The sequence below is a fragment of the Colius striatus genome, chromosome Z, assembly GCF_028858725.1.
Source record: "Colius striatus isolate bColStr4 chromosome Z, bColStr4.1.hap1, whole genome shotgun sequence".
Lineage (NCBI taxonomy): Eukaryota > Metazoa > Chordata > Aves > Coliiformes > Coliidae > Colius > Colius striatus.
This window is the reverse complement of record NC_084790.1, coordinates 2,514,588-2,533,242: the sequence shown is the minus strand read 5'-3', so window position 1 is coordinate 2,533,242 and position 18,655 is coordinate 2,514,588. Positions and strand designations below refer to the sequence as shown.

Sequence of the window (18,655 nt, the reverse complement as noted above, 5' to 3'; positions counted from 1 at the left end):
AGACCAGAGGCCAGCTGAACATCAGCCAGCAGCATGCCCAGGTGGCCAAGAAGGCCAAGGGCATCCTGGCTTGTATCAGAACCAGAGTGACCAGCAGGAGCAGGGCAGGGATTGTCCCCTGTGCTGGGCCCTGGGGAGGCTGCAGCTCCAGGGCTGTGCTCAGTGCTGGGCCCCTCACTCACTGCCACAGGGACACTGAGGGGCTGCAGCGTGGCCAGAGAAGGGCAATAAGTTGGTGAAGGGTCTATAGAATGTCTTATGAGGAGTGGCTGAGGGAATGGAGGAGGCTGAGGAGCACACGAGCACTCTCTGCAACTACCTGAAGGAGAGTTTCAGTGAGGTGGGGGTCGGCCTCTTCTCTCCAGTAACAAATGCTAGAACACAAAATGGGCTCAAGTTGCACCAGGGGAGGTTTAGATTGGACATTAGGAAGAACTTTTTTTATCCTGAAAGGGTTTTTAAGCACTGGAATGGGCTCCCAGGGAGCTGGGGGAATCCCCATCCCTGGAGAGACTGAAAAGGTGCAGAGATGAGGTGCTGAGGGGTACGGGTTAGTTTATTGATGGCTGTGTGGGGTGAGGGGTTGGCCTCGATGATCTCAAAGGTCTTTTCCAACTGCAACAATTCTGTGATAGCATGATTCTCATCCTGGCAAAGGCAGAATTTACAAACTGAACCCTCCTCTGTCTGGAGAAGTGATAAAAATGCCCCAGAGGCCGAGCTGGGGTCCAAAGTTTCCCCCAAAAGACTGAGCAGCATAGGACTGAGGTTTTTGTTATGCTTTTAATTAACATTTGACACACATAAGGCATATGGTAACATTAGACAGAGGAGCATTACACAGTATAGTCATGTAAACAGCATTGGCACGTTTGCTTTCTGTCCAACTTGGTTACACGCACAAAGCAGAATACATTGTTTTTTAAACCAAAAGCCTTTTTTTTTTTGCCACCTGTCTGTAGGGTGGGTATCACTCACAGCACAGACCTGCAAATCAACACGACTCAAGACAGTACAGATCAGACCATATGTTGTAAAGAGGCTCAGAGCCTAATGCGTTTCACGTCACGCTCACGTGCTCCTTCCCAGCCACACTTTGCCATCACCAGGGACTTCATTAGGCAACAAGAGTGGTTTTACACCCACGATAGCAGCTGTAAGCGGGCCAGGATCCTGCACTGATTAAAGCCTGGAGCCCAGAATGCTTCTCACTTCTCCCTGGTCAATCGATTCTAGTTCGATACAGATGCCTGAAATGAAATGTACAGCTAAACTTCCCCGTCTCAAAGTACTTGGCCAAGGTCATGCTCCTCTGTGCCAGCTCCTGCCTCTTCCTGCAGCTAGTGTGCATCACAAGTGAGCTTGGGAGAAACCAAAGAGTCGAACCCATGACAAAAAGCTGCCTGGTGATAGCAAAGGAGTTGTGTTCTGCCTGGGGAAGGCGACTGCAGCAGTGAGAGGGGAGCAGCCCCAGCAGCGGGCAGGGCTGGGGATGCCTCTCCTCTGCTCATCCACTCCTTACTCACACTTTCCACTTGGACTCCTCATGGCACAACATTTGGGTCAGAGACAAGCAGTAAAATAAACATCAAGTTGCACTTCTGACAGCTGGAATGGCACACACAGTTTGAGCACAGGAATCCCCTGCTTCCTCAAGTAGCAGAACTGCCCTGAACAGTTAAATCAACACTGAGTGGAATGATATTTTTTTCATCCTAGGGTTTTTGTTTGCTTTGGTCCTTAGTATACAAACCTGCTGGTTAACTTTATTAAGACACTTGAAGTTGGTTTACAGAGGTTCCATACTCATTGGCCCATAAAATGTCCATTAGAAACCAAAACAGTAGGAAACTCCAAACCAAACCCCAACCACCTTAAGCAGAGCACTGGTCAGCAAGGCAGTGGGGAGCAAGGCTACATTTTATCTTGGGTTTTGTGTAGAAAACCTTGTTGCTACCAAGGGACACAAAACTAAGGGTGCTAAACTCTAACTGAGAGTGACTACTTTGTACTCCTGCCCTGATAAGGGCTTCAGGAATCTATAGCTAGAAGATACACCAGCAGCAACCCACAGAGTCAGGAGCTGGGGTTGTTTCCAGCCAGCCAAAGCTGAGGCAAGGACTGGCTGAAGCCAAAGAGATGCCCTGGGGCTCTACAACAGCTCCTGTGGCCTGGGGAGCACAGAACCATGAGGACAGCCCTGGAAAGGCTGCGATAGATGGGAAGGGAGCGTCTCATTCACAGTAAGCCAGACTACACCACCAGTGTTCACCAAACAGAGCAAGAGTCCTATCAGAAGGGTGTTTTTGGCAATACTTTTGAAAGGCCAGAATGGAAAAGGCTCTAGTGCCTTCCTAATCCTTACAGGCATGTAGAAGGCATTGAGATCCTGCTTTCAGTGGCATTACCACGAGGCAGCGTGAGAGGTGTGCACCAGGAAGCTGCCAGAGCCCTGCTCTGCTGCCTGCTCCAAGGCCATCCAAATAAGGCACTGAGCATGAACTTAGCCCAGAGTAACGCAAGGAAGAGGATGTTGTCATGAAACACAATTTGATAAGCTTTGCCCCTTTATGAGGGTGCAGGGCCTGAAGATGTGCAGGGCTGGGTGCCATTGGATCAAGGTGAAGTCCAAGTTCTCAGAGGAATGGGTCCAGACAAATTTCAGCAATTTAGAAAGTCTTTCTGTTGTCAGACCTGGCAAAATTAGCATTAGACACTGTTGGATTTAATCTAAATTAGCAGGACAGGGCAGGTTCAAAGGAGAAGTGGCAAGACTTTGGACTTGGAAAGGTGAAAAGTTGTGCTTGTGAGTTTCATCAGACAATGTTTATGAAGTCCACTTGTCAAGTGCAAGAAGTGGACTGACAAGGATCTGTGACAGGGCTCCAGCCCTCTTCTGAGAGTGTAAGGAGTGAGGTTGTTTTAACCCTTAAAAGTTTGCCAGGGTGAATCCCCTTGAAGCCTACATATTTCTAAAGAACCAGGGACTAAGCCCAAGCACCAGAAATACAAGCCACACTGACAAATAAGAGCCTCACTGGAGGCTAGAGCTGGCCCAGGAACAAGCCACACGCCTCATCTGCACAGGAACCCCCAGCCTTGCACAGTGCTTGGCTGCAGTCCAGTAGCAAAAGGGATTACAAACACAGAGCCCTTCACCAAGCAGGCGCCTGCCCTCCTTGGGATTTGGTTAAGCAGAGCTCCGAGCAGCAAGGTTTTGTTCCTGGAGCCTGAGCCCTTCTATGATGAGCAGGCTCTTCCTGGCACCCTCAGATTTCATATCCCCAATGAATCCTAAAAGCTCACAGCACCTAAAGTCCATGGCAGGGCCTCAAAGCGAGCACAACCACCACCACAGTTACTTGGTGCTGAAAAGAGGGTCTGGCAGGAAGGGGGGAACCCCCCAGGACATGAAGTGCTCACAGAACCAAGCTTGGGCTCTGCATAGCTACCTTCCAAAATGCACAGAAGAAATAAAAGAGGAAAATAAACAGAGTTCTGGTCTGGGAGAAGCACCCCAGGCAGCTCCTAAACCCTCGGTGATGGAAGAGAGCCCAAGGGTCACAAGACTTGCAGTTTCAGGGAAAGAAGAGTCAAGCCCTACTGCAGCGCTGAACCACAAGGTGAGAGCTGGTTTAAGTGGACATCCAACAAGAAGAGAATGGAAATCACGATTTAAACTACCCAAGATGCCCAGGCCAAGAAGACTGACACAGTGCTGGGCAGCTTACCACCTACACTGGTAACTTGGCAATAGCTTTACAGAGTGGTGTGCCACAGAGAGAGCCAGCCCAGGCTCCTGGGAAGCAGCTTACAGGGCTGCTGCTTGCAAGTTCCTTCCCAAACTGCACACAGGGCACAGCACAAAGCAAGCATTAACAGGGGCTTAATTTTGTTCCCATCTTGCTGAAGTCTGATTCAACACTGCAGCCCTTGGACATACAAACACGAGGGTGAAGTTTAGCCTTAACAATATCCACTCGGAGCCCAACATTAATAAAGCAGAAAGCCAACATCAATTTTTTTCCAGTCATCTGAGACACAGTCGAGTCCTTATGGTCTCTAAAAAAAAAAAAAACAACCCCAAACTTAATCAGACACAGTTTAGATCTCCCTGTACAGTTTGAAATCAGGAAACGGACAAGATCAAGTTACCTAATTGAAACTTTTTGACCTGTATTCAGACACGGCCCAGCCTGTCAGGTTATTTGCTGACTGCACACAGGAAGTGACTGCAAATGAAGTGCAATATGCCACAGACTCCAAAATGCCAAGATGGTTACTTACAGGGCAAAGAGAGCATGACCTGATACTATCTGACTGGTGTTAAGAGGCCTACGAAAGCAGAGGGGAAAGAGTGTGGTTAGTGTGAACACAAGAGTAAGCCCATGCTGGAATTAAACTAGGCAAGCTGTGTTTTCCCTCTGGGCTGTTGGGAAACAACCCAAGTTTGGCCCGTTCTCTTGCTCAACAAGCCTCTAAAAGGCGACAGCACAAGTGCTTCAAGCAGGGCTCAGCTTCTGTGGAGATACTTGGCAGCTGATGCAGGATGTTACATCTTGACTTTACAGTGATGGGCTATGCAGTCGTTAATCATCGACTGCCTGGAAGCTTCAGCTGCACTGCCAGATAAAAATAAGGTTAGTTTGGAAATGCAGTAAGGAAATAAGTGATTATAAAAATGTATGAAACAAACAGGCTTCAAAACAGAGAGCAGGAGGCCTATCTGGCAAAGGGTCAGTCACACTAAGAGCATGCAAACCTCAGCTGAACTTTAACCATGATGTTCTTGTACTGGTGAAGATGGAAGCTAACGATCTGCCCATTTCCAAGTCTCAAAGAGATCAGGGAGTTAAAAACCATGAATTCACAATCTACACACATCTCTTCTCCTTAGTTCTCCTCTTTTTTGGATTCTTCCTTGGGTGCTTCAGGAACCAGGATGACCTTTCCCACATTCTTCTTCTCTTGCATCTGCCTCATGGCGTCTGCCACCTGGAAGGAATAGGAATCCTGTGAAACCCACACTCACTATGCAGCAGAATCATGCCCTTCTTGTGCCCTCTGCTCCCCCTAGACCAGCCTGAGGGCTACCCAGGAGGCAGCTTTCCTGGCAGTCCAAGCAAATGTCCAGCATTCACATGCCTCTGCATAGAGACATCTTGGACAGAGTTGGGCAGCTACCCCCAGCCTGCCTATAAGAAACGGTCCAGGAGTTCACACAGACCAACTGTGACATACACCAGGATGCTCTGTCACACAAACTGTCGGAGAGTGATGTATGTCACTACAGCTTCCTTTCCAAACAGAGGACAGCACTGCAGACACCCAGCCAGAAGGACAATGCTTTTAGCATCCACACAGCCACAGAACAAAAGATGCACAGATGTTGATTGTTTCTAAGCAAAACAGCACCTGTGCCAGACCTGCAATCCATGGTGTTTTCCTTCAGCGCTTGCATCGAGCTAGTTCTCAGGTATCAACACAAACTGATTGCTACCAAAGTCCTTTGCTCCTCTGCAATAAGTCCTGGCCCAGCAAAGGATTTCCAAGGGAAGAACCCGACTCTGCCTGGACACATCGACGTAACGACACTGAGCACAGCAGAGCTGCTGAAGAACCTGCTGCTTCCCTCCAATAACCTCATTCTGCTTCACTGCCTGGGCTCTTTTTCACCCATGGAAGGGCAGCAGCAACCTTCCCAGCTGCCTGCTTAATTACAGGGTGCAGACTCCAGTCTGATGCACAACCCAGCCCCTCCATGGGCTGCTGCTGCCCAGGGAGCACAGCTGAGCACCTGCCCTGTTCCACAGGGATGCTGTCTGGCATTGCCCAGCTCTGTGCACCAGAGCGTAAGAGCCCAGACACTTTACTCACCCTTAATATCCTAAAATGAAACAGGCATGGGATGTCTGAGAACAGATGGTTAAACATTTGCAACAGTTCAGCCCCTGTGAACAAGGTGCTCACTCTGAACCAGAGCTCCCTGTGCAGGCAGTTTCTAGGTGCAGTAGTTTCTAGGTGCTGTTAGCTCAGACTCACCTGATCAAAGGGCCATACAGAGTCTATTTTGGGCTTGATTTTGCCTTGATTGTACAGGTTAACCAGCTTGGCTACAACACCCCGAACAAGCTCAACTTCTTCATCCAGATATCCAAGGTGGTAGCCACACACGGCTTTGTTATGGTGTAGGAGCTGCAAGGCATTGATGCTAAACTGGTTCCACCAAGTTTTAGCCATAGCCATGAGGTTCTTCTTCTGCCCAGTGAGCAGGTTTGCTACCCCTAGGAGGAAAACAAGACTCGGATGGAACCAACACGACACGACAGGCAGTGGGCAACCCAGGCAAGAGCTCAGACAACATGCAGGGTGACAGGCACTCACAGTGATGGAGGACAGAGGTGAGAGCTGGACCACGCCAGGATCTGCCCACTTGACCTTAAGTCGAGTCAGGTCCCTGCCTTGGCCTCAATATAGGCAGAATTTGGATTATTGGCACTCATATGTTGCAAAGATATAGAACAACTGCTCTTTTAGAAGGCAGCAGCAACACAGCTAGACTGAAAGTGCTAGTAAGAGAGTCAGCAAAGGGTAGGAGAGGGTTACAAGTGAGATCCAGCCAGGCTGGCAGGAGAGCACTGCCCTTCTCCTACAGACAGGCTTCTTCAGGGGAAGCCACAGGCTGCAAGCAGAAGCAGCACACTGGTGCAAGTGTCTGGAATCCCAGTGGGGGTTGTGCAAGGGCTTTGTCTACAGGACAAAAATCACAGTGTTTCAAGGCTGGGGAATGGAGAGATAAGTATTCAGTAGCCTCAAACCTCATCACCCACACATCCTCTAGAAAAAAAAAAGCAAGGCTCTATGAGTGCTGTCCCTTGAATCAGCCTAGACAAAACAGCTGTGCCAGCGTTCCTGGGAGGACATTCCAGCTTGCCCTGCAGGCACCAGCTTCATACTCCAAGAGAGATCTCACCACGGGAGGAAAGCACTTTGGAGCGTGTAACCAGAGCTCTCCCAGGACAAGGCAGAAATCTCCCTCCCCTCCATGCCTCACCCAGACAAAGCATCCTAAAAGGCCTTTGTGAAAAAACAGAGCTACACACAGTGATGGTCCCTCAAAGCTGTGTGCCTTGGGAACATTACCAGGAGCTGGGGTTTGAGCTCTCACCACACTACCACACGTGGCTCTCACCGTAAGTGATGACTTTGCCCATCGGCTTCAACAGATTAAATGCTTTGGTTGTATCGGATCCTCCCAGGGGGTCCAGGACGATGTCAACACCTGGAGGAAGGAACTGAAAGTCACTAGAAGTTTCTTTACACTTGAAAGACATACAGGGCAGTTGGAAAAGTCCTCCAGCACAAGGTACCTTTGGGAGAGACTTTCCGGACCTCCTCTGCGTAATCCATCGTTCTGTAGTCGATGGGGTGAGCGACTCCGCTCTCCTTCAGCGAGTCATGCTTGGAGGCGGATGCTGTGCCAAAAATCGTGACGTTCTCTACAGTCTTGCACAGCTGGATGGCAGCAGTTCCCACGCCACCTGAAAACCAGCAGTGAGAGACTTTGAAGCAAAGAGCCCCCGCAGGCAGAAAAGCCTATGGATAGGTAAATTATCCCTGGGGAAGGCAGGGAATAAAGGCTCTGCCTCAGGGAGGCTGATGCCTGGGATGCTGTGGAGAGGACCAAGCCCAGATGCTGGGAAAGAGGTTCAGCATTTGCTGGTGCTTGGTGCAGCATGAAGCCCACGGCTCTGGCAGGTGGTGTTTTGTCAGTCCAGCCCCATTCTGATCCCTTCCTCACCTGTGCCATCCGTTCAGGAGCCGCGCATTGAGGCTAAAAGCCTCAGCATGGGCTGGCAAGAACTGTTTACCTGCAGCCATGTGGATGAGGATGCTCTGGTTGGGTCTCAGGTTTCCAAAGTCAAACAGGATCATGTAGGCAGTGATGTAGTTGACAAGAAGAGCAGCTGCTTCTTCGAAGCTCATCCCTTCAGGCATCAGGAAGGTCTGACTGGATGGTACATTCACAACTTCTTGCCAGAGCCCTGACCTAGCCAGGACCATTACCTTATCACCAACCTGAAATCAGAGGACAGAGCAGCCTGAAACAATCCCCAGGCTAGCAGAAATCATCACACCCTGAGAAATCACAAGCTGTTTTCCATGCAGAGGTCTGCAGCATCCTTGGGCTCGGGTAGGAATCTGCAGCCTCTGCCCCCCTCATTGTGCAAACCACTGCACCTCTCATCACATCAGGGTGGCTGCAGGTGGCCCAGGCTCTGGCTTGCACCCAGTGTGCTGCTTGACTGCCAGGTGCCCAAACCAACAGACCCCCCCAGTGAGCTAAGGGAGACTGAGACCATGTCCTGCCCTCCCCACCCAAGCTGGCAGCAGGAGTCTGAACACCACAAAATCTTACTGTTGCCTCTCATGAGGATCATTTTGCCACCAGGCAGGAGGCTTGAAGAAATGTTTTAACAGGATCAACCCTGGAGGAGGCATGTCCAGCCTTAGGAAAACCTCTCAGCTCTAAGCCTCAGGCTTGAAGTCTGAGGCATCCTCCAAAATCTGCTTTTATCCCCCAGGAGGAGAAACATCTGCCCAGTGTGCAATGGGAAAGAGACCACAAAACAGCAGGCAGTCAAGGGGCAGAGAGCAGAGAGGCTGCTCTGGTGTGTGGGTTTGGCATTTACACTTGAATAAACCAAAATCTCCTCCTCCTGGGGAGAGAATCATCTTTGACACATTGAGATTTTCTTCGAGATCATTTGTTTTGTTAACTGTGCACCCAAGAACCATCTTAAAGCACCATCACGGTAACAGCCCTGAGACCCAAAGGTCTGGGGACATGCAGAGCCAACTCCTCTGTCCCTCTCAAGGTGTTAGAAATGCTGCAGGCATGGGTTCCCGGGCCATAAACCCGGCACCAAGAGCAACTAATCTGCTCATGCTCACACCTCACGGCTCTGAAGTGGCTCTGGACAATTCCGCAGCAGCTGGAGCCATTTCCTTCTGTATTCGTGCAGTGTAAGAGAACGGACACGAACACGTTCAAAAACAGCACGGTCACGCTTTAGCCCAACAGCCACCAAGAAGACAAACCGACGCACGCAAAACCACCGAGGAACACGACCCCAAACCCCAAAGATCTCGTCTCTGGGCGGGGGGAGCCGGCAGCCCCCTCACCGCTCCGGGATGAGCGCAGCCGGGGGCGCAGGAGGCTTGGCCCGGGCGGAGACAGCGCGGCCCCTTTGTCGACGGGCTTTGTCTGCTGCTGAGCCGCCGCGGAGCCTGCACGGGCGGGACCGCGGCGGCGGCTTCCAGGGGAAGGCGAAGGAAGGGGAAGGGGGCCGTGTCCCGTCGGAGGGACAGGGGAAGGCGAAGGAAGGGGAAGGGGGCCGTGTCCCGTCGGAGGGACAGGGGAAGGCGAAGGAAGGGGAAGGGGGCCGTGTCCCGTCGGAGGGACGGTGACCCGCGGGTTCGCTCGGTGCCCGGCGGGGCGCGGCCACCGCAGTGCGGCGGGGACGGGACGAAGCGAAGCGGGACACGGGGCTCTCTCTCACCTGCCGGTCGCTGACGCCTTCGCCGACGGCGCGGACGGTCCCGGCGCACTCCATGCCGGGGCAGACGGGAGGCGAAGGCAGGCGGTCGTACAGCCCCTGCCGCCCCATCAGGTCGGCGAAGTTGAGGCCGCAGGCGTGGACACGCACCGAGACCTCTCCGGGCTTCGGGTCGGCGCCGCGCCGCGTCTGCACCTTCACTTTCTCGTAGCCGCCGAAACCCGTCAGCACCAGCGCCCGGTGCTCGGCCGCTTCCCCGCCGCCGACGGGCGGCTCGGGGCCGGGGGTGTGCTCGGGGGCGGCGGCGGCGGCCGGGGCCGGCTCGGCGGACATGGCGGAGCAGAGCGGAGCGGCGGCGGCGGCTGCGGGCGCGGGGCGGCGGCGGGCGGGGAAAAGCCGGGGCGCGGGGCGCGGCCGGAGGGCGGGACGCGGGGCGGGACGGGCCGGCGCGGAGCGGGACCGCGGCCGCAGGAGCGGCGCTTGCCGGCTCCGCCTCCCGCCCCTCCGCGGGATCCCGGGAGATGCGCGGCCGCGGTCCCGTCGCAGCTCCGTCCCCGCGGCCGGTCCCGAGGGGCTTCTCCGGCTCCGCCGCCGAGGAGATGCTTCCCCCGGCGGGTGCGGAGCCGGTGCCGGGGAGAAAGGGGAGATCTGCCCGTGCACCCTCCGCGGGGCCGTTAATTAACGAGAGCTGCTTCGGGCCGCAGCCCTGGGGACGGCAGCTCGCCCGTGGTTCCCCGGCCACGCTGCAGTGCGTGGAGAGTCTCTCTTTCCTCCCCCCCCCCTATTTTTTTCCCTTCCCGTGGTAGATGATTCCTTTCAAGGAAGAAAACTGCTCACATCTTTTCTGGAGACACCTTTGAAACGGCTGTTTTGCTGGAATGTCATCTCGCTGAGTTACTGCTACAATTTAGTGTGAGTAACTGATGTCACATGGAGGGAGGTTTAATAAACATCTCTCTGCTCTTAGCCCTGAAATGGCTGCATGTAGCGGAGATGAGGCACGGACTGGCTCACAGACAAGAGGGAGGAGTAGAGCTCTAGTCCCTTGGCTAAAAACAAATAAACAAGGCAGGCTGTGCAGACAGATCGATGGATCCAGCCTCTGCTGCCTGTGAGGAAGCATCTGCCAGCAGACAGCAGCCCTCTCCATGAATTCACTGCTTGGATCTATGTCCAGCTCCCCCGTATCACACTTGCCACCGAGTCACACAAGTCAAGGAGCCCCTGAAAAACACTCATCCCCTAAAGAAGAAAGCAAAGACCACTCAAAAGATAACCAAAACGTGTAGTGGGGAGGTCGCTCCAGTACTCCAGAATTCCCAAGCCAAGCAAAACCTGGCACAAGGCCTGCTTTGGGCAGGGCACTCCCAACACTGCTGACAGCATCTGATGGAAGGCTCTGGCCAGCCCATGGATTAGCAAACGTTTCCAGGGCCTTTGTTTGTGACAGCAGTCCCACTCCTCAGGCGAATGCCGTCTGCTGCTCGAGGCCAGTGGGAGTTTTGCCTGAATGTGGCTTTGTGCTGCGGGGCTGTGCTCCAGGCTGAGCTGACCCTGGAGCCACGCAGGGAGGATGGTTGTGGCTGCTCAGGAAGCAAAGCACAAAGGCAGGAAAGCAGCCAGGAGGGCAGAGGCCTGGAGCAGGCTGCACATCATCTGGCTCAGCTGTGGTGCATGTTTATGGGTGTTTGGATGGCTGTAGTGGGAATAAGGAAGAGGCTTGTGTCCAGTTGCACAACAGGACCACAAGCCCAGCTTGGACAGCTATTTTACACCTCTACTTGCCATTGCTCAGCTCTGAGAAAAACAGATGTGCCTTTGTGATATCTGGGCATCTCCCATGCCCAAAATTAGGAAGAAGCAGTCAAAGCACAACCCCTTGTCTCCTACTGCTGTCTCTCCTAACATTTGTCTTATCCGTGGTTTATTTTCACTTCTCAGGGCTGTCGTGGTGGATGAAACATGCTTGCTGGGAGACAACCCCTATAGATGCCTGCATAAACAGATTATTCCCAAAGGCTCAGAGGTAGTGGGTTTGAGGAGTCAGACTCCTCTCCTGCTGGGCTTCTCCAGCTGTATGCAGCTCTAAGGCAGATCAGATAGGGGTATTTTTTTTTCCGTGGTGGCAGGTCTTTGATTGGGCAGGCTGCTCTTGCTGCCTTTGTCTCTTTTATACTCCTTGTTTAATCTTTCCTCCCCAGCTCAGTTCAGTAACAATTTCTCCGTAAATCTTACTTTACCCCATCTGGTTTATGTTCTGCTGTGGTCAGTTTTTTCCCCCACTGTATTTAAGCTGCAGGTTTAAGAGGGACAGTTCAGCCTAGTCGCTGGTCTGCCAGTGTGTTGGTGGGGGTGAAGTGCTGCTGTTTGTGGAGGGTGGGACGATGGGGGAGGTGCTAGTGCCTGTGCCAGGATGAGCATTCACATCTGGCACCCTGAGCTTGTAGCTCTGCCACCCCCAGCATGGCACAAGAGCTGGCTGCTGCTCACAGGGGATGGGACGCTGGTGTGGGCCAGGGAGGGAGGTGTTAGCTTTCCCACTGGAATTGGTGCTCACTCCTCCAGTTCATTTTCCAGCAAGCTCTCCAAATGTGGGCTTTCACTGCACAGAAGCATGCAGATGAGGCACTGAAGCCTTCTGAATCCCAGAATGGTGGGGGTTGGAAGGGATCTCTAGAGCTTACCCAGCTCAAGCCCTTCCTAAAACAGGTTCCCCTTGATCAGGGGTGGTGCAGGAATGTGTCCAGGTGGGTTTGGAAACCTCCTGAGAAGGAGCCTCCACACCCTGCCTGGGCAGCCTGGGCCAGGGCTGCCTCATCTCAGCACCAAAGGAGTTTCTCCTTGTGTTAAATGGAACTGTTTGTGTCCCAGTTTATGTCCATTTCCTCTTGCCCTGTCACTGGAGAGAACAGAAAAAAGTGTCACCCCATCCTCCTGCCACCCACCCTTCAGGTACTTCAGTGTTGATGAGACCCCTCCTCAGTCTCCTCTTCTCCAGACTGAACAGCCCCAGGGCCCACAGCCTTTCCTCAGCAGGAACATGCTCCAGTGCCCTGAGCATCTTGCTGTCCTCTCTGCAGCACTTCCCTGTCCCTCTGCAGCTGGGGAGCCCACAACTGGCCCCAGGACTCCAGATGAGGCCTCAGCAGGGCAGAGCAGAGAGGGGGAGGAGAACCTTCCTGAAACTGCTGCCCACACCCATCTTAACACATCCCAGGATGCCAATGGCTTGTGACTCACAGACAGAGATACGCACAGACCACTGAGGAAGCTGTTTTCACAATCTCTCTTTCAGACACTCAGCTTTCCATTAGCCCCACGCCTGCCCCTGAGCTCCCTGCTTGGTTTTGCACAGCCTCCTGCTGCTCCCCTTGATCCTCTGGCAGAAGGAGAGGAGGATGTGCCTGCAAGCAGGAACCGTGCCAGCCTGCCCTGCTCGGTTCTTTGTTCACTTCCCTCTCTTCTCCTCTCAAGGACACTGGAACAACAAACGGAGAGGAGATAAGAAACCCTGGCAGCAGTTTGCTGGTCATCAGTCTGCTGCCTGTGGGAGCTTGGCCTTGGCCTCAGGTCTCACCCAAGCTGGGTATCAGGAGAGCTCTGGAAGAGGCTGTGGGGCTGTGGTCGGACCCCACAGGGTACCAGGGCCCATAGTGATGTTTTCAGGGCTCTATATTTTGGCACCCTGGATTTACAGCAAGCGTTGACCTCAGCCCATCTGTCTGGGTTTGCTGGGAACTCGAGAGATAGATTCCTTCTGCCTCTGTTGTGCCTTTTCCTCACTTGTGTAAGCAGAGTGTTGAGATGCTCACAGAGGCAGACACAGATGAAGTCTCCCAGCTGCATCACAGGTACCAGGGATGCTGTGGATCCTGGATGACACCCTGCCTGTATCATAGTAAATTACATTTAGATGTGACAGGTAGAGCAGCGGGTGGAAGAGATCTGACACAACCCCTCAGACGTACCTGCCACTCAAAGCCACAGCTCCCTGCGCTGCTGTTTTGATCACAGAGACAATGGAGGCGATTGTCAAGTGGAAACTGATGCTCAGTGAACGTGCATCAGCGAACGTGAGTTCGCTCCTCATGGTGTGACAGCAGACTGAAGAAATCATCCCAGCACAGAGCATTGTTCCCACAAAGAACACCGCTTTAGCTGGGCTGAGGCTGCTCCAGCACCTTCTCCTGCACAAACCCAAAGAGCAGAGGCTGAGGAAGTGCAGCACAAGCAAGAGACGTGGCTGTTTTCCAGGTGTGCACTGAACAACATCCCACCATGTGCTCCTCTGGAGGCTGGCACCTTCTCTGCTGTGGTCCTGAGAGAAATCCTGTGAAATAAATCTTCCACCACAGCATCAATAATTTCCTGACAGTTATAGTCCCAACATTACAGGCTTTGCACATCCACATGCTGTGCACCCATTAGAAGCTGATTATTTGGTCAGCATGTCTTACCTTGCTGAAAACACACCAGCTTCCCCTCAGTGTGTGCCCGTCGTGGCTTTCAAGCAGCTGTTAACCACACAGCATGTGTGTGCACTGCAATGGGAAATGGTATTCTCTGCACCACTGAAAACTCTGCTGCTGCTGCTCAAGGGCCTCAGTTCTTGGTAAGTCCCTGTGTTTCTGTGCACCATCATTCCTGTGGCTCACCCCAGGCATGTGGGAGTTGTTTAGACTGGAGAAAAAGAAGGCTTAGAGGAGACTTTACCACTCTCTACAACTACCTGAAAGGAGGTTGTGGCAAGTTGGGAGTTGATCTCTTCTCCCAAGCAATGAGTGATAAGACAAGAGGAAATGGTCCTGAGCTGCCCCAGGGGAGGCTGAGGTTGGAGCTGAGGTTGGAGCTGAGGCAGAACTGTTTCCCTGAGAGGGGTGTCAGCCCCTGTGCCAGGCTGCCGGGGGAGCTGGGGGAGTGCCCAACCCTGCAGGGATCCCAAAGCTGTGGTCCTGAGGTGCTGAGGGGTTAGTGGTGAGCTGGGCAGGGTGAGGGCAGGGGCTGGACTCCAGGAGCTTAAAGGGCCTCTCTAACCAAAATTATTCTATGATCCTTGCAAGAAAAAGCAAGTATGGTACTGAAACACGAGACACAAGGTTAGGGCAACAGAGCCAGCACCAGCCCGTGGGAAGCCACATCCCTCAGACTTCAGCAGGGACATCCGCAACAGCCTGTAGGATGCTGCCTCACTGGCTTGGGCCCACTTAAAGGAAGACTTCAAAAGGAACACTCTTTTCCCTACTTCATATTCAGTATGTGTAACTGATGCTCAAAACTGAATGGAAAAGAAACTGAAGTAGTGAGGGTTCATCTCCGCTCGTTCCCTGCCCTCTCCATCTCCACCACTCTCCACGAACAAAGAAAGAACTGCAAAACTGAAAATATTCCATTTCCATGGGTGATTTCAAACGTGAAGGTGATGGAGATCACTCTTGCTGTTGGAGAAACCATTTGCACCCAGCACCTCTCCCAGGGAGCATCCTAGCCGGGCTGGTCCAGAGCCAGAACCAGAGCTGGGCTGGTGCTGGCAGCCCCAGCGGAGGGGATGTGATGGGAAGGACCGTGTGTGCTGCTGCAGTGCCTCCACCTAGAGCAGGGCGAGGGGAAGCTGCATTTCAAGTAGCTAGATCCAGCATGGGAGGGGACAGCTGTAGCAAGGAGGTTTCTGCACCCAAAGGGGACAGAATCAGCCATGTTCGTCCTCCCATCCTGACCCTCTTTGTGTGCCTTTGGTGCTGCAAGCCCCTGCCCCTCCGAGCAGCCTCCTGTTCCCTGCAGGAGAGCCACCACTCTGCAGCCAACCTGTGGAGTCCCCCAGACCCACCCCTCCACGCCTCTCCAGCTGGTGATGGGCCTGATGAATCCTAAGGAGAGGTCTCCTGAGAGAGAGAGCGAGAGGGTGGAAAAAAAGGGAGCTGCTCACCTCCAGAGCAGTGATGCAGAGGCTCCAGATCACTTTCCCTACACAGAGAAATCCGCAGCAGTAATTGAGGCATTGTGCCTCCTCAGCCTGGAACACACAATGCTCTGACTGCAGTCTTTCCAGCGGAAGCCTTGTCAGTTGAATGCCTCCTTGCTTTAATCCCTGAGATTGCTGAAGGATGCTGCTTTCATCTGATAGCATTTATGGACTGTTATAATGAGCTTTGGCTTGCTGAGATAAATTAAATTGCTCACCCAGAGGTGCAGACTTCATTAATGCCAGCAGCGAGTCAGATCAACGTTATTCCAGCGCAGAACGTAAACAGGCTGGACACATGAAAGAAGAGTTGGCTGGGATATTTCCCCCCCCCCCTTTCTTTCTTTTAACCTTCCTAATTGCTGTTTATTTGTATCTGTTTTTTTTTCTTTTCCTTTCTGCTGTGTGCATTCAAACTCTGCTGCTTGTCTACCTCTTCATCTTCCTAGGGGAAGCCTTCAAATAACACACCATTCAGGGCTGAATGATTTAACTGCTGTTGACAGTCAGAAATACTCTGCAGGTTTGCCTGGCAAGTTTCTAGCTCTCTCACGTGTCTGACAAGTCCAAAAAAAAAGGTACTGAAGAGTAAATCTGACGTGAAATTAAAAGCGTGTCCCTCGTTTCTGTCCCGGTTCTGACCGGTGGAAAGAAGGTGTTGCACACTGAGACAAACAGGTGCAGAGTTAACACTGCACACACCCTAAAACATCTGGAGAAAGTGTCACTGAGTAATGGGATGGGCGTGAGCTCTGTCTGGGTGACACGTACACCTCTCATGTGTGCAGAGGACAGGAGATTCTTCACTTACATTGACCCACTTCGGCACATCTGGAGGTCCAGAGCCTATGACTGGCTGCAGAGGACCAGACTTTGAGGCTCTGTGCAGGCACGAGAAGGAGACGTCACAGACTCCCAGGTTTCAGGCTCTGAGTGTCCTTTGCTACAGGTCAGTTTCTCTCAGTGCATTTCCTTAATACAGGTCCCCAGGATGTTTTCCAGTTCCTTTGTGCAGGAAATAACACGAACACAACACAACAAAGTTAATTTATAATAGCAATTAGCATCCCTGAGAGCAAGGGAGGATCTCACCACTGGAGAAGCCGTTCTCAGGAGCAAATGTGTGGGAGCCATCTGTCGCCTCACCAGACGTGGTGATAGTCACAGCACGTCTCTCTCTGCATCCTATTCTGAAAATTTACACCGTGACTGGAGGTTGCCCAACATATTTTGCAAGTGTTGCCTGCCAAAAGGTGCATTGCACCAAATGGGACCCGAGGCTCAGCAGTGACAGTGGCCCAGGTGGTCTCGAGCAAAAGGCACTCTCAGCTGCTCTCCTTCCCTGAGAGGAGTCAAATGAGGGCCTGGGGCGGTTTGCTACAGAAAGTTTCCTGTTTCCTCTGTGGTGGAGTCACCATATTCTGTTTGTTGGAAGCAATATCTAATTCCTATTGAGAAATACAGTGGAAGTCTTTCAGAAGAAGGGGTATGGCCAGGGAAATAGCCTGCTCCAGCTGACACCTATGGCCACCCAGCACTTCTTTACCCGCAGCAAACTTTTCTTTCCATTCCTCCTCATAAAAGCTGAGTGACATGCACACATATGAGAAGGCAAAAAAAAAACCCTACAGGGCTTACAAAACATGTCACAGTGCTGCACAAGCTCCTTTCCTCCGGGAGAGTGGAAGGAAACAAGCATGTGACAGTTACTCATCACTTTGCTTAAGGCAAGACTGGGAGGCACAGAGATGCTGCAGCAATGCACATCACAAAGCTTCTGAATGAGGAGTCGGCTGAGAACAGTTTCCTGCCCCATGTAACGCAGGAGTCAGGCCGGGTGAGGACCTGAGCTGTGCTACTGCGATTCCAGGACATTCCAGGACAGCCTCACCCCCTCAGCTCTAAGTTCTTGTCTGGTATGTGATGACTAGGGGGGACCCAAATTCTCCTTAACCAGCTGAATGAGCTGAGGATACACCTTCAGCCCCACTTGCACTTAGCCCCTGCCCCAGGGGTGCATCTCAACACACAGGACCTGTGTGGCTCATGCTGTCAGCCACCTCTCTAAAGCACACACTGGCACATCCCAGCCGGTGCTTTGGCTGGCAGGCTCAGCAGAAAGCAAAGCAGCACTCAGAGCCACTGAGTTACCTATGTGCCTGGCACCACATCTCTTCTCTTTCCTCACCCCCACATCATGCACAGCACCAATATTTATACATGAAAAACGGCTGTGATTTCAGCGAAAACAAACTGCCCCCTCAGCCCATTAATAAATCCAGTTTCACCGCCAAAACATTTTAATTCCTTCTCCTCCAGACTTGCTTTGTCTCCAGCGTCCCTGTTTTTTGCTGTGTTTTGTGACAGACAGCTTATCTTTGAGAGATGGAAGTTTGCCATCACAATAAATCCTCCTGCAGTGTGGCCAGCAAAATGTTAGCAGCGGAGGAGCCTTTCCCTTTTCAGTAATTCTGCCAATTAAAATCCCTGCCTGCGATTTATAGACGCATTGTGTGCAGTCGGAGAAGGGGGAAATGGAGAGCAGGAATTGCTGCCCTCTTTGCAGAAGGCTGTGCATCCAGGCTAGGGGTGGTGCAGCCCCTCCAGAAGAGGGTTCTCCTGCCCTCCCCAGTACAACTCGATCACGGCCATCTGAGATGTGGGACTCAAAACCCGCGGAGAGATGGCTGAAATGCAGAGTGCTCTCATTTCTGCCAAAACCCGGGGGAACAAGCCCCGTTCTCCCGGCAGTGCCCGGGCTGGAAGGTGCCGGTGGGAAGGGAAGGGGCGGGGGGGCATCTCCGTGCGGGGCACTGCGGGTCGCCGTCTCTGCCGCCGCTCTGCAGCTCTGCCCCTCCCGCACTCCCCGGCAGCGCGGTGCAGCCTCTGACCGCCCCGGGCCTCCGGACCGACCCCTCTTGCCGCGATGCAGTGGGAGGTGCCGGGCACAGGGGCCGGAGGGCAGCGGGAGCCGGGGCTGGGGGCGCGGGGGAAGCGGCCGGGCGGCGGCAGCCCCCGGCGGGGCCGCGGCCGGTGCCGGGTGAGGTCCCGCTCCGTCGCCCGCGCCGTGTCCGCGGGAGGCTGGCGACAAACGGCGGCTGCCGGCGGGGAGGACGCTCCGAGGGGGCGGCGGGGG

The 18,655-nt window shown here is 53.1% G+C and overlaps 1 protein-coding gene across 1 annotated transcript; it reads right to left on the bottom strand.

Moving 5' to 3' along the window:
* Positions 1-768: 768 nt before the first annotated feature.
* Positions 769-9,920, bottom strand: VAT1 (vesicle amine transport 1). Its single transcript, XM_062017178.1, has 6 exons — positions 9,564-9,920; positions 7,872-8,079; positions 7,371-7,541; positions 7,193-7,282; positions 6,043-6,284; positions 769-4,995 (listed from the first exon to the last, which is right to left on the bottom strand). The coding sequence occupies exons 1-6, from the start codon at positions 9,891-9,893 to the stop codon at positions 4,894-4,896; spliced, it is 1,143 nt and encodes a 380-aa protein (XP_061873162.1). The 5' UTR covers positions 9,894-9,920; the 3' UTR covers positions 769-4,893.
* Between the last annotated feature and the right edge of the window lie 8,735 nt (positions 9,921-18,655).

Coding starts and splice junctions, on each gene's coding strand:
- VAT1 (XM_062017178.1), bottom strand. CDS start 9,893: ATGTCCGCCGAGCCGGCCCCGGCCGCCGCCGCCGCCCCCGAGCACACC. Junction 7,283..7,370: donor CCGGAAAGTCTCTCCCAAAG/GTACCTTGTGCT, acceptor TCCTTCCTCCAG/GTGTTGACATCGTCCTGGAC. Junction 4,996..6,042: donor CTGTATGGCCCTTTGATCAG/GTGAGTCTGAGC, acceptor TATTCCTTCCAG/GTGGCAGACGCCATGAGGCA.